The 15,378-nt window shown below is 38.6% G+C and overlaps 1 protein-coding gene across 7 annotated transcripts; it reads left to right on the forward strand.

Annotated features, from left to right (window-relative positions):
• Positions 1–809: 809 nt before the first annotated feature.
• CA1H5orf24 (chromosome A1 C5orf24 homolog) lies at positions 810–13,072 on the forward strand. Of its 7 annotated transcripts, none has more exons than XR_006216905.1 (5): positions 812–1,191; positions 6,747–7,176; positions 8,911–8,983; positions 10,097–10,148; positions 11,909–13,072. XR_006216905.1 is itself a non-coding variant. In XM_042984258.1 (4 exons), the coding sequence occupies exons 2-3, from the start codon at positions 6,750–6,752 to the stop codon at positions 8,949–8,951; spliced, it is 468 nt and encodes a 155-aa protein (XP_042840192.1). In that variant the 5' UTR covers positions 812–1,191; positions 6,747–6,749; the 3' UTR covers positions 8,952–8,983; positions 11,909–13,072. The 7 variants fall into 7 exon arrangements, 1 of the variants encoding a protein (XP_042840192.1); XR_006216904.1 differs by lacking the exon at positions 11,909–13,072 and adding an exon at positions 10,257–11,271; XR_006216892.1 differs by lacking the exon at positions 11,909–13,072 and adding an exon at positions 10,257–11,271 and having other exon boundaries at positions 810–1,191; positions 6,747–8,983.
• Positions 13,073–15,378: the final 2,306 nt, after the last annotated feature.

Below are 15,378 nucleotides of genomic sequence, written 5' to 3' on the forward strand. Positions count from 1 at the left end.
TCCGTGCAGAGAATTACCTCCTCAAACAGTCTTCGTTGCATAGTCAAAAAGGAGAGGCACCACCTCTAGTCTCTTTGCACTACTAAATAAAATGTCTTCTCAGCAGCCTTTGTTTCTGGATCCTCTCCTTTCTGAATTCACAGCAGGAAGAACTGGGGAAATTAATCCTTTTGCTAATTGTCCTGTATAGGGGGGACTGATCTATCAGAAATTTCATAAAGCGGGGGGAGGATTTTGAAAGCAAACTGCTTGTCCCATCCCTTCCTGTGATAGTGGAATGAAGAATATGGCAATTCTGAAGTCTTGAGTGTAAAAAACTTTTTTAAAAGTACAGGATGTCCCCACAAAATGCTTTTCATGATCACATGGCCCTAGGTCTGAGGCCCCAAACTCATTTTATTTGAATATTCCCCATTTTGTTAGGTGGAGGTCTCATTCTACCCATCCATAAGCAGCTAAAGGGTAGAAGCTGAGCCCTTTGTAACATGCTTTAGACAGCACCTAACACAATTAGGCATTCATCTTTTTGCCACCATTAATTAAAGGCAGGCTTTTTGGAACAAGGCAGCAGGGTTCAAATCATGACTCCATCACTTAGTACTTTAATCTGAGAAATGGGGTCAAGTAGTAGTTCCAACATCTACTTGGAATCGCGACGAAAATCCTGGTAGGAAGCTGCATCCCTTCCGGTGGGTCTACAACTCATCTACAGCTCTGGGCCTGAACCACAACCAGACCTGCGCGGTCCTAAGCACCGCCTCCCGTTCGGCCCCACGGCGCGCAAGCGCATCCTGGCTCTGCCGGCTACCCTCCCCGAGCCTGCGTGCTGGTCGTCGGCGGGAGACTGGGTCTCGCGATGTGCGTGTGCGTGTGCGTGTGCGTGTGCGTGTGCGTGTGCGTGTGCGTGTGCGTGCGCGGTTCTTGCGAGCTCGCGCACGCCTCCCTTCGCAGTACTGGGCTGTGGCGGCCTCTTCCTCCTGCGTTTGGGGCAGGATCCGGAGTGGTGGCTGCGGCGGGAGCTGGAAGTCAGCGTCCACTTCGCCGCCACCGCCCTAGCTGCCTGCCCCTCTCACTTGGGCTTTTCGCGTAGTGCAGAGGCGGCGGGCTAGGAAGGGAGCGGCGCGGGCGTGAGGTTCCCAGCTGATGGGCAACCCTTGGGCGCGCTGAGGGGCCGGGCTACCAGCGACTGAGGTAGGTGGGCGCGCGGGGTTTGTCAGTCTGGCTCGGAGCAGAGTCTGGGCGGCGGGAGCTCGTGTAGACGGTAAGGAGGCGGCCAGAACAGGGGCCTCGCCAGCTGGTGCGAAGAGGTCTCCAACCCACGTCTGAGGAGGGGCTCTGGCCTAGCCCGAAGCGAGAGGAGGGGCCCCGGACGTAGTCTGTTCGTCCCTCGGCGTGGAGCCATTATTGGGGGAAATGCCTCCTGCGGCAGGGGGGAGGGGTCACCTTTTCTTTTCTTTGAGAGGTCGGAATTAGCGGTCCTTCCTGAGCCCCTTTAAATTGAAGTCGGCCGGCTTCGAGATGGAGACATCTAGATGCAGTGGCCTGTGGACTTCAGCTTGCGGAACTCCCAAGTGCACGGAGAGCGGGCTATGAATTTTGATTATTGGAGGGTTCAGGACTCTTTCTCTAGTGTGGACATGTGTCTTGCAAAGTTGTTCTTGCTAATGCATTAATAATCGCTTTTGAGCATAACTGCTAATACATTTGTAAACACTTCCAAGTCAGATAAGGATTCTGACACCGGGGAAACTGCGCCGTGGGGCACAACTAAGGGAGTAGAAAGAAGACAAAGAATGCTGTTATTTATGATCTGTCCTAGTAACAAAACTTTCCGTGGTGGGACAGGATGCATGGCTTTGGCATTTGTTTTGGTTTTAGCTGAATAGACATTCTGAGTGACGCGGGTCACAAATGGACTTCAATTTATAATTATAAAAACATATATGATTCTATATAATTGTTACAACCCAAATGACGTGAAAGAGATCTCTGAGAATTATGTGATGTTTGATCTTTGGAAGAGAGCAGAACTTGGATTTCTTGAAAGGAAGATTTTTCTCCATGTTTAGAAAGCTTCAGTAAAGCTTTGTGAAGCTACTAAAAATAGTTAGAGTTCTTTATGTTGGCAGTAATGACTGCCACATTCAAGAGAAGGGAAAGGAATTCTTTCATAAAGAACTGCTCACCCAAGGACTTTCGGGTTTAAACATGATAAAACAACTTAAAGATAGCAAGTTTTAGTGTGTGCTTTAAAAATTCTAATTTAGGTACAATTAAAATATATAGAAGCTCTTAGTTGACTCCCATATATTCAGTGAACCATTTTAAAAGGCAGTTAACCTTTGATAGTCTACACATTCCATTCTGTTATTCTTGGCTTTCGTTCAGTCCAAACTTTGTATTGAACTTTCTAGAAATGTATTCATTCTGGCTCTTTTAAGAAATATGCCCTGCATACTTCCATTGAACTCTGTACTATAGTATTGGAAGAACCTTACAAGAAAGAACAATATGGTGACAAGTCCTGAAGTCAAAGTAGGAGACATTATTAAGTGTAGGATTAATTAACGCCTGTATATGTAAATACTGCATAAAAACATGTATGTTCTTTGTGTGTATGTGTGTAGATGATTATGCACACAAAGATCTAATGCTGTTGATTCCCATCTTAAAAGGCTGAAATCAAAAGTAGAAAGGATTGATTTTAACTCTTTCCTTTTTAACTATTTACATCAGTAACTGTCATAGTAAATTTCTTGTCCAACTTCCTAATCAGTTATTGAGTAAGCAGAATACTGTACTGATTTCTTGACAGTAGCAGGAATAGCAAATACAGAACATATAGAAGACTTGCCTTTAGAAATGTTCTTTAAGGGGAGCCTGGGTGGCTCAGTTAGTTAAGCGTCCGACTTTGGCTCAGGTCATGGTATCTGAGGTTGGTGAGTTTGGGCCCCCTATCCAGCTCTGTGCTGACAGCTCAGAGCTTGGAGCCTGCTTCAGATTTTGTGTCTCCCTCTCTCTTTGCCCCTCCCCTGCTTGCGCGCACACATCTCTCTCTCTCTCTCTCTCTCTCTCTCTCTCTCTCTTAAAAATAAATAAACATGAAAAAAAAAAAAAAGAAATGTTCCTTAAGTCAGTGTCTCATTGTCTTTCCATTGGGATAAACAGCTTCACTCCTGTTTGTGTCCTAGCACTTAGAATAGTGTTTTGCATTGAGTTGGCTCTTAATAAATGTGAGCTGTGTCAGAAGTAAATTAACATAATACAAACCAAATGCCTAAATTCCCCGAGAAGATTAAAGGAATTGGAGAAGGATGCTTTATTTTTTTAACTTTATTTACTTATTTTGAGAGAGAGTGTGCACGCACAGTCAGGGCAGAGAGAATCCCAAGCAGGCGGCACACTGACAGTGTGGAGTCCGGTGTAAGGCTGGATCCCACAGACTGTGAGATCACGACCCGAGCCTAAGTCAAGAGTCAGATGCTTCATGGACTGAGCCATCCAGACGACCACATTGTTTAAAAAATTTTTTTCTAATGTTTACTTTGAGAGACAGAGAGAGACTGACTGTGGGAGTGTGCGAGGGGCTGAGAGAGAGGAAGACACAAAATGTGAAATAGGCTTCAGGCTCTGAGCTGTCAGCACAGAGCCTGACTCTGGGCTGGAACCCACGGATCATGAGATCATGACCTGAGCCAAAGTCGGATGCTCAACTGACTGAGCCACCCAGGAGCCCCTACAGGTCTACTTTTAAAAAAAAATTTTTTTTTTTTAACGTTTATTTATTTTTGAGACAGAGAGAGACAGAGCATGAACGGGGGAGGGTCAGAGAGAGGGAGACACAGAATCTGAAACAGGCTCCAGGCTCTGAGCTGTCAGCACAGAGCCCGACGCGGGGCTTGAACTCACAGACCGCGAGATCATGACCTGAGCCGAAGTCAGCCGCTTAACCGACTGAGCCACCCAGGCGCCCCTAGGTCTACTTTTTAAATAGTGTATTTTGCTTCCATGTTGATTGATATTTGAGTAGAAGATATATGGTAGCATCTTGCCGTTGAAAGCCTAATGTAATGTAAACTGAGACTCTATATCCTGAATGTTAATATATAGCGACTGTTCTGATACATTAAGAAAAGGTAAAGTTAAGGGAAGTAAGATCCAGAGGAAAGGTTTTGGTAAATTAATGATTAGGAACTTAAAAGGTATGAACTGTAAAGCATTGAAATAGACTGTAGGAAAGAAAACATTTTCTTCCTTTACTGGCAGTGCTACTTGTGTAAGAGAACTTATACCTTTCTACCTCTTTTTACTAGGGCTTTCTTTCCAGCAGGGTGATTTCTGGATAATAAATTTGAAAAGGGGGTCACTTTTTCTCTTAAAATCTTCTGCTGAGAGGTCTGTGTTTCTCTTTGTATTTGCCTGTGGTCTCTAGTCCAACTTTATTGGCAGTAAACTAGTACTTCGATTCCTATCTAATTCCTGTTTATATTTCTCAATTAGTTTATAACTTGAAGGGGAAAGGAATGTGGTTAGTCCCTTCACATCTGCCAGCATTAGCTTTTTTTCAATTTGGAAAACAAATGTTTGACTTTGTCAGTGTTCTTAACAGAAAGATTTTGTGGATTTTTGCAGAGGTATAAGCTAAAGAGGTGAATAAGAACTTAAACAGGAATATTTTAAAATGGGTCTTCTGTTTTCATTTTAATATAGCTGGGTGATGCTCATGGTAGGGGGTGGGTTTTGCCCCCCCAGAGAATATTGGCACGGTATGGAGAAACTTAGGATTGTCAAAGTGTTAGGAAGAAGAGGGTATAGTTACTGACATCTAGTGGGCAGAGACCAGGGATGCTGCTAATAAGTATCTTAAAATACACAGGACACCCTCCTCCCCCGCAAGAATTATCTGACCCAAATGACAGTGCTGTTACTGAGATACCTGGATATAGTTGTCTATTATGCTGAAATTGTTGGTTCTCATGTCAGATTATCTGAATTCCTGTTTGACTTTACCATTTCCTAATGTGTGACCTTGGCAAGTAGCTAAAAATTCCTCATTTTCTGTAAAATAGAACTAATAATAGTGTGTTCCTCAGAGTTGTGGTGAGGATTAAATCAGATGATGTGCCAAGTGCCAAACTTACCACCTACCACCTAGAAAATGTTCAAAAACTGTTAACTTTCACCTAATATTACTACATTTGGAACACATCTTGATGATCTCCCTTTATTTCTGACCTGAACTTAGAATTTGAGCTGGTGAGGTGATAATTAATAACCTCTTTTTGATTATATCCTTGGGATTGAGTGAAGAATTGTTTCTTCTAATATTTGTGTTTAACTCAATCTTGACTTATGATCTCAAGTCTGTAAGGCTTCTGTCATAAACAACTAGCTTGTCACTGTAGATACTCTTCCTTTCTAGTTAAGGCTTTAAGCCAGCTGCCCAGTAGCTCTGTTATCTGTTGATTTTCAGCAGATATTTTGTGATTTAACAGAATTCACTTCTGTGACTTGATTCCCATTTCTTTCTGCCTTCATAACTGAAGTTTTGGTCCACTTTTACATGTATGGTATAGGCTAACATCTAACAACTTGGGGGCTAGACCTTACTATACACCTGTGATTCTTTTTCTAAATCTGAATGGAACCCACAGGTTTATTTTCTTACCTTATTGAAATATAATACTTTAGTCTCTATAAACTCATTTTCTGTGTGTCTAAATGATATGGCTGTTAAGGACTGGTTTGTTACAGTGGTGGTTATAATCTATCCTTTATAAAGAAAAAAATCACAGGGATGTCCTCAAGACAAAACAGAGATTAGACTGTTAATTAGTCACAGGGCTCTTGTAAGGGAAGAAGATCCATGCATATTTATGATCAGAGAGAAAGCAGTGTTTACACTTTGAACTTTTGGTCTTGATAACCATACCTTCAAAATAGGAAGTATTTTATTATGATTGTTACCCATATTTTTGTAGTATAAGTCTCAGTTATATAAATGTTGACTGAGTTTAGCTAATGGAAATCTTTATTCACCTTTTATATTGGTACTGCCTCCTGTTTGGATAGATTAGTTTTTTTGGTTGGTTGGTTTTTTGGGGGTGGGAGGATAGATTAGTTTAAAGGGAGTCAGTACCTCGAGAGATTCTTTTCTTTGCTTGACACATTTCTGTGTTTTGTAAAGTGTAGCACACACTCAGGATTATATATGAGTAATAAATTACAATGAGGAAGTGTCTTGTGGAAATTGTAGCCAGATCAGAAGTGTATATGTGAGAAATAAAAGGCCAATAAGAGACATTCTAAAAATGTTAGGCAAATGAGAAGAAGAATCATGTTAATAAAAGTTCTTGTGTTTGTTGTTATCCTTTTAGGGTTTCATAATCTAGAAGCAAAAAGCCAATAAAGTATAACACATATATTCTTTGCTTGCCATTTTTCCATTTCCTAACCAGAGAAACATATGGCTACTAATGTATTATATTTGAGTTGAGTATTAGAGTTCAGTTACCTTATATGACATATCTCCATACCCTTGATTAAATTGAGGAAAACAAGTTTATCTTTGAATCTGCTGATGTGTGTTTGTTTATAAGTGGTCTGGAGTCCTGCCTGTCAGCCTAATTTTAGGGAGCCTGCATAGCTCTTGGAAGACAGACTATTTTCAATACCACTGAATGCTGTCATACAGGTATATATTTATATATGTGTATTTATGCATATTTGTCTTTTATTTTTGCTAGAAAATGATGCATCCTGTTGCCAGCAGTAATCCGGCTTTCTGTGGGCCTGGCAAGCCTTCCTGCCTCAGTGAAGATGCCATGAGAGCTGCTGATCAGTTTGACATATATTCCTCCCAGCAAAGCAAATATAGCCACACAGTCAGCCACAAGCCAATGGCTTGTCAGAGGCAAGACCCATTAAATGAAACACACTTGCAGACTACAAGTGGCAGAAGTCTAGAGATAAAGGATGAACTAAAGAAAAAGAAAAATCTCAACCGATCCGGTAAACGTGGCCGACCTTCAGGAACCACCAAATCCGCAGGATACCGTACCAGCACAGGCAGACCCCTGGGAACCACCAAAGCAGCTGGATTTAAGACAAGTCCAGGCAGACCTTTGGGTACAACTAAAGCTGCAGGATACAAAGTCAGCCCAGGGAGACCTCCAGGTAGCATTAAAGCTCTATCCCGTCTTGCCGATCTTGGTTATGGCTGTGGCACAGCAGCTTTTCCTTACCCTATGATGCACGGCAGAGCAGTTCATGGGGTAGAGGAAACTAGCAGTGAAGTCAAGCCACCCAATGAGTGAATGAAGGAGGAAAGGAGGGCCAGGTTTAGAAGGAAGGTTGTGAATAATCCCAAAGCTTCTTGGTTTTATTTTGACATACATGATTTTGTAGCCTGGGCTTTCCAAATTTGTCTTCCCATTTGATTTGTTTTCCTGCTTTTGCTCAGAAACTGCCAGTTGCTCACAGATGCCCTCAGGGCATGAGCAGTGGCGTTGTGTTTGTATATAGGTTCAAGTGTAATACCTAACTGTCATTTTTGCTTTTCCTTTAGAGTTACTGTTATGGTTGTGTCTCATACGTCATTACTACTTTTAGGCCATTCTGCATCGATGTTTTATGTGCTAAACAACTGAAACAATTTTTCATATTAGTTCGTGAAGTAAGCCTACAATATATTAAAAATAATATCTAAGGTATTTTTAACTGATGGAACAAAGCAAACTAATGATTCAGGATTACTTGAGGTAATGGCTGTGAGTTTTTGTAACATTTCTTTTCATGAGACAGGACACAGATAATTTGTATGCTTTGGCATTTACACAGACTTCAGATGTTAAAAATCTTTAATGTTCTAGGTTTAAACAGCAGAAACTTATTTATTTTGTTTTATTGATTTACATGGTATTGATTGATTTAACCATTATTCCTAAAAGAATTCTTTAGTGTTTGCCTTCCAGCAGTGATATGTTGTGTATTTTTTAATTGCCTAAGAGTATATATACCAAACACTACAAACAACTCATATTTACTGAAAAATTAAACTTTTTAATAAAAACTGCACATTACATTTCTGGTGAAATATAATGCATTCTAAGAATAGCATATTTAATATAATAGAGAAAGAATCATTCTTAAGGTGTGCATGTAGCCGTAGTCACTACATTTTGCCTTTCATTATATTTAGTTTTAAAGCATTATACTTAAAACATTTATTAATGTTGTTCATTTATTCAAAATGTTTTGTAGTTTTTTTTTTTTTTTTTACCAAGAAATTGTCCCATTGCATTAGCACTTACTGTGGTTTCAGGTTTCTATCTACCAAAGGACACAAATTGAAGGTAGAGTCTAAAACTGGTAAAAACAAAATGCAGTTTTCTGACTGTCAGAACCCAAATATTAAGAAATCTGTCGGAATCCATCTATGCATGAAACGTGTAAAAATATGTTGGTTAGTTTAATTAAAAATCTAACAGTGGCTTCGGTAAGACCACTTCATCCAAAAGAAAATTTTTTCCAACAATGTTTGCTTTAGAAAAAGAAAAGAAAAAAATTACTGGGTAGGTGTGTATGGTAGGGATAGAAGAAAATCTCTTCCCTTGCTGAAAGTAACATTCTTTGTTAATATACATTTTATTTATTCTGAGTTTGTTCTAAATAAAATAAACTATTATAAACTTCAGATTTGGAAAAAAAACTCCAATGAACTTTAAAGTTACAATGTATGTATTTGTGATTTTAAATGCCTTTGAGATTATAATGTAGATTTGCAGGACCCAAAAACTTTTAAAATAATGACAATTTTAAAAGGGCACATCTTGTGTTGTTTGGGCTTGCTCTCAGTTAATGCAAACTCTGATTGCAAATGGATGTCATGTTTCATACCTTTTTTATCAGGAAAAAAGCAGCAAGCCTTCAGGTGTTCCAGTGATGCCTGACACAATGAGCTGGACTTATGCTGCTCTTTACAGTAAGAGGTGTTGCATTGTATGTGGGGACTTTGTGTGCACTGGCATCTAAGACAGTGACCTCATCAATTTTAGCTTTGCACAAACCCTAGAGAACAATAGTGGATGACTATATAATCAGTTCTAACATTCTGGCAGCTAAATTGCTACAAGAGTTTCTCCTTACAGAAGCTTAAAATAGAAAACTTTTTAATAATTTACTCAGAACAGTATACCTTCTGACACACACAAATGCTTACATCTTTATTCCTGTGTTCATCTATCCACTTTTGTGATATGTATCTGTCATTTAGCTCTTTCTCAAGATGATGTTCAGCAGTTGGCTGCTTAGAAATCCTCTTTTGAGTTCCTGAAAACAGTTGTTTAAATGTTCTACCTATATATCACTATCAAGGATTTGGTTACATGTTGTTTTATACTATGTCCATTTGACATTTCCCTTTCAGTTTATTTTTATCCCTGATTTGTTGTACATACCCTTCCCTTTCTCTATGCCCTTTGCTTCGTTGATTCCCCTGCCTTTTGCCCCATTCTCCAGCACATCTACTCAGTGGTGCTGTGCTGTGTGTCAGAAGATAAAGCAGGTGTATTATTGTATAATGAATTTTGTATACATGTTAATGAAATGGTGAAAACAACTAAAGGAATTCTGTTCATAACAGTGTTTATTAATATCAGGAGTTATGTCCCAGGAAAAAAAGAAGCGAATGGCTACAGTTGTGAATGGTTAACATTGTTTAGAATGCTGGATTTTCTGTTCAGGTAACCGTTTACCTGGAGTATTAGAGCTGTATGGTGGTGAGCATCTCCTGATTCCACTTCCTTTTCTCCTTGTGAACACTTTATTGGTACCATGCTGAAGAGAATGGACATAGAGTGATAACATGAATGAAGTCTTAAAATACACAATATTTTTACTTCTCTATAAAGACTACATCGTGCATCTTTTGTAACACTGTCTCGTCATGATAAACACTGAAATAGCATGTTAACAATTGCCTATACTTTAATATAATCAGTTGGGGAAAACTGGCCTTTTCTTCCAACTGTGTGATTGTTTCTTGAAAGGTAAATTGCTAATTTTATATTGTATAATTCTCTTCTTCACAAAATAGGTTTCACTATTCTGTATTAAAACTGTTGATCAGAAAATGATCTGCTATTCAAGTAAGTTTGCTTTCCTTTTTTCTTTGAAAAATATTTTAACATGCCTTATTTATTATCATATTAACAAATAAGCAGCTAATACAGATGAAGTTTTCATTTTTTTCACAGATAAACCTTGCATAACCGATCTTTAGTATGGGATGATTTTGATACTATCTTTGGAGTTTTGCACTGGATATTTTAAAAATACTGGCACAATGTATTGGAAGAAAATAAGCATCTGATTAGTTTTTAATATTTGGGGACATTTTTTAAATCAGTGTTCATTTAGACTAAAATATTCTTGATATTTTTTATTTACTTTTTAAGGAAATCTCTGTTAAAGTAATAAAAGTAATATTCATTCCAAACTGATGTTTGTGTGAATTTACATGTAATAGTTTCTTGAAGTAATAGAGTTTCTTTGAGTTAAGGAGGAAAAAACAGTTATCTGGATCCATTTATTAGGTTAAAGGTGATCCAGCCAGTGTAAGAAAAACCAGTGTATGAGCTAAAGAAGAAAAAAAAAAAACTTTCTATTCTAAGAAGCTTTAAAAGAAGAATTCAGGGGATGTTGACAATAACTGCTGCTCTGTCAGTCATTGTCTCTATATGCAGTAAAATTTTATGGTCCCTTTATAATATAAACATTCACAACAGTTCAAAACATTTTTTTCCTTGGACATAAAATATTTTGATGCTATTTTATTTTTGTTTTTATTATAGCTTAACTATATGCTCTGAACTCTAGGATGTATCTAAATCTTTCCTTTGCTTTTCCCTCCTCCTCCCCCCAAATAGATAAATCTGTGCTCTCACATACATTGTATTTAATTTTGGGAAAATTTAATGCTATAGTAAATCAAGTGTGTGATTTATAGTAATCAGACCACTTTGATTCTTTAAGTTTCACAGTTTCCTTTTTCCACATATAATTACAGAAAAATAATTACCAATTAACTGATATAAGCACGTTGTCCTCTGCTGTAAAAAGTCTGAATAGATACTGTGTATGTTTTTATGTCCATGAACTTGAGCTACTCGTGTGCAATTATGTGTATGGGAATGGAGTAGTGTTCATGATTCGTATCTACATCATCATATGGATGTATATTTATTAATAAAGTCATTACTTTAAAACCAACTACGTTTACTGCTTTATTAGCACAGTATTTATCAAGTAAAAGAATGATAAATCATACACCTTTATCATGGCTGTGATCTTGTATTTTCTTAGGTGTGCTTTCTGAAATGTTACCTCTGTGCTTTTGTTTTTCTCAAAATAGAAGTATTTATATTTTTGTAATTTAAAATCCTGATTTCTAAATGGATCTCAATATTCTTTGCTTTTTCTTCCCATTGTTAAGATACAGCAGGCTAATAGTTATACCAAAGGCTTATATTTACATTTTTGTTGATCTTTTTAGTTTAAAAAATTTCATGTATTAAACAAGGCTAATCTATTGTTGTTTTAATGTTAACCTTAGGGAGAACAGCATGTGCATATTTTGTAAATATTGGAGATATAAAAGGAAAACACTTTCCCCTGATTTTTTGAACATATAATTACCTTTTTTAGTTTCTTCAAAGCCTGCAGATCATCTAGAACACAAGTTGGCAAACTAAGGCCTACTGCCTGTTCTTGTAAATAAAGTTTTACTGGAATAGCCATTGTTTGTTTACAGATTGTCTAAGTCTGCTTTTGTAATAGAGTGGCGGAGCTGAGTAGTTATGACATAAGGCCAACAAAGCCTAAAATATTTCTGATTATTCCTTTACAGGAAAATTTGCTGACCCTTCATTTAGAAGGATAAATTGGAATAGGAAACAACAGATGAAATTTGAAGTTGAATTTCAAAACCTGAGCAAATGATGGCTGTTTTGTGCTTTTGAATTGTATTAGATATTCTTCAAATCATACTTTAAAGCATTTTTGGGTGTGTGCTTTTCCTCACATTGTTGAAGCACTCACATCTACATGAGAGTGTGCTGGTGATTAGGTGTACTGGTCCTAATCTAGGAAGAGATCTACACCATCGTACTGGATCATTTCAATGGCTCAAAGGATTACTTAGTTATTATTCACTGTGTCTTTACCATGTTTTCTGTAGATCCTTATGAGAGTTTTACAGTAAAAACTCATTTGTTCATTGTAACTATACTTGTCAAAATTCTCATTTTCTGTCAGTTGTCAGAAAGCAAATCAGTGTCCTTTTCAGTTGAAAAAGTCAGCCAACTAAGATTTGTAGATTGAAGAGAAGGAAGTCTCCATTTACCCCCCAGAATTTATACCTTGACTATTATTAACACACTTGTGGATTTGATCCCATTAGTTGCCAGTGGTGTGTGAGAATCGCAAACAACCTTTAGGAAAATAGAAATCAATTGGCATTTGATAGTTGTATAACAACATAGAAGCATCAATTTTGGAACAATTGTAAAATATTACAGTTCTGCTAAGAATGTCCTACTAGAATGAAAGGAGGTCTGCTGCCACTATACATTTTCCATTCTTAGCACCCAGATTTCGTTGTTCTCGGTTTATGAAGGTTTCATCATCACTCTGTCCTGTTTCAAAATGTGCATCACTGGTATCTTGTGAAGTACATGTGGATTTTCATGCCTGATTTCTGTAAGAGTGTTTAGAGTAACTAGCACAGGTAAAGTGACTCACAAATGCCAGAGGTAAGCCGTTGGCAAACAGAATACACTATACCGTAGCCTTTTTGGTGATAAATGTCACCCTTAAAGGATAGTTGCTTCAAAATTAATGCCAACCATAAATGTTTTCTAAAAATCAAAACACAAAACCCCATTGGAGTAAAAATATAATAGGGTACAACAATAATGGCTTTATTATAGTACTTGGCATAAATAATAAACACTTTACCTGCTCTCATTAAATCACTGCAGTTTTATTGAATGATGTCAAAGGAATTGGAATACCCCTTTCACTGGTTTAAAAAGAAAAACGGGCACCTGGGTGGCGCAGTTGGTTGAGCGTCTGACTTCGGTTCAGGTCATGATCTTGCACTTTGTGAGTTCGAGCCCCACGTTGGGCTCTGTGCTGACCGCTCCGGACCCGGAGCCTGCTTCGGGTCTGTGTCTCCCTCTCTCTCTGCTCCTCCCCTGCTCACACTCTGTCTCTCTCTCAAAATAAATAAAGATTTTTTAAAAAAAAATTTAAAAGCAAATTAAAAAAAAAAACAAACTTGAATCCTATGGAAGTTAAATAATTTACCCAGAATTGTACACTGAGTAAGTGGTAGAGAGCATCAACCCATGCAAGGTTGCGGCTCTTAACCACTACCTTCTACTCACCATTGGAAAAAAATTTTTTTAAATTTTTTTTAATGTTTATTTTTGAGACAGAGTCCAGGCAGGGGAGGAGGGAGGAGGGGCAGAGAGGGAGACACAGAATCCAAAGCAGGCTCCAGGCTCTGAGCTGTCAGCACAGACTCTGGGGCGGAGCTCGAACCCACAATCTGTGAGATCATGACCCGAGCAGAAGTCGAACACTTAAGTGACTGAGCCACCCAGGTGCCCTCACCATTGGAAAAAAATTTTAATGGGGTTCTGCTTTTAGTAGTAGGTATTTTTGTACTGGCACTAAGATAAATGTCACTCTGGAAAAACTATACATTTTGTCTGCATGCCAGTAGCCATTCTCTTGTGAGAACCTAGAGGCTGTGAAGTAGCTTCTTAGCAAGGAGAGTGACAGAAAAAGTGAGCCTTTTTTTTTTTTTTTTTTGTTTTCTCTGTAATTTGTTTTTTCACTACTCTTAAAATCTTTAGTCCTTTTTGTTAGGTGTTTATTTCCATATGAGCTTGGCATGTTTTTGACTACATTTGCCTATTTTCTCTGGGCTGACTGGAACTGGTTTGTGACTAAGAAATTGGTTTGTGATACATTGTCAAGCATCCATCCCTTTATCCTTGGTCTAGCTTTTCTTGGGATAAGAAGTTGCATGTAGGGGCACCTGGTTGCCTCAGTTATGCAACTGAGTAGCATGCATAGACTCTTACTCTCTGGGTTGTTGAGTTCAAGCCCCACGTTGGGTGTGGAGCCTACTTAAAAAAAAAAAAAAGTATGTAGGGTAGCAGTCATCCCAGTTGCTGCCTTGTAGCTCCATGTGACCTGTCTCAATAGATACAAGTTCTTTTTACTGCTCATTTTTGTATTAATTTTACTTACTAGTATTGTTAAATTGCCTCAGGTAACGATATATCAATCCTTCTCCTCAAGGAAAATATTTTTTTGTTTTGAAAATACCTACTTTCAGGGTGCCTTTGTGGCTCTGTCGGTTGGGCATCCGACTCTGGATTTCAGCTCAGGTCACGATCCCAGGATTGACCCCCACATAGGGCTCCACGCTCAGCCTGAGATTCTGCGTCTCCCACTGCCCCTCTCCCCTGCTTGTGCATGCTCACTCGCTCTTTCATAAAGAAGTAAGTTATCCTTTGGGGGAAAAAAAGAAAATTCCTAATTTCTATACTTATATGACTCTTGTTTCATAATAATGCTGGGTTTTTAAAAAAATTTTAATGTTTGTTTTTGGGAGAGCATTCACACAAGTGCAGAGGGGCAGAGGAAGAGAGAATCCCAAGCAGGCCCTGCACTGTCACCTCAGAGCCCCACGCAGGGCTCAATCCCATGAACCATGAGATTCTGACCCAGCCAAGATTCTGACACTTTAGCCAACTGAGCCACCTAGGCACCCCTATAAAAATGCTGTTCTGATACTGGAAATTTTAATCTTTACTTTTTTTATTAAGTTAATGTAGTATGTCTGAGTATCTCAGATTTCCCATTTTATCTGCCTATCCGTACCCTGTGTATCAAGACTTAGAGTAATGATAGTTTTTTAAGATTTAATTTTTTTAATATTTTAAGTAATCTCTGTACTCCTCATGGGGCTCCGAATCATGACCCTGAGATCAAGATTGTCCTGCTCTTCCAACTGAGCCAGCCAGGCCCCCTTGCAGTAATGATAGTTTGTTATTAATAGAGACCCGCAAATGCAGCGGGTCTAACAAAGGTAGTGTATTTCTCACCACATAAATGTTTTGTGCAGTCTTTCAAAGACCTGGTCTCCAAGTGACTTTTGCCATTTTCAAAACATGGTTTCCAAGATTACTCAGTTGTTTTTTTTAATGTTTATTTCTGAGAGAGAGACAGTGCAAGCAAGGGAGGGGTAGAGAGAGAGAGAGGGAGACAATCCAAAGCAGGCTCCAGGCTCTGAGCTGCCAG

Source organism: Panthera tigris, chromosome A1 (assembly GCF_018350195.1).
Source record: "Panthera tigris isolate Pti1 chromosome A1, P.tigris_Pti1_mat1.1, whole genome shotgun sequence".
Taxonomy (NCBI): Eukaryota; Metazoa; Chordata; class Mammalia; order Carnivora; family Felidae; genus Panthera; species Panthera tigris.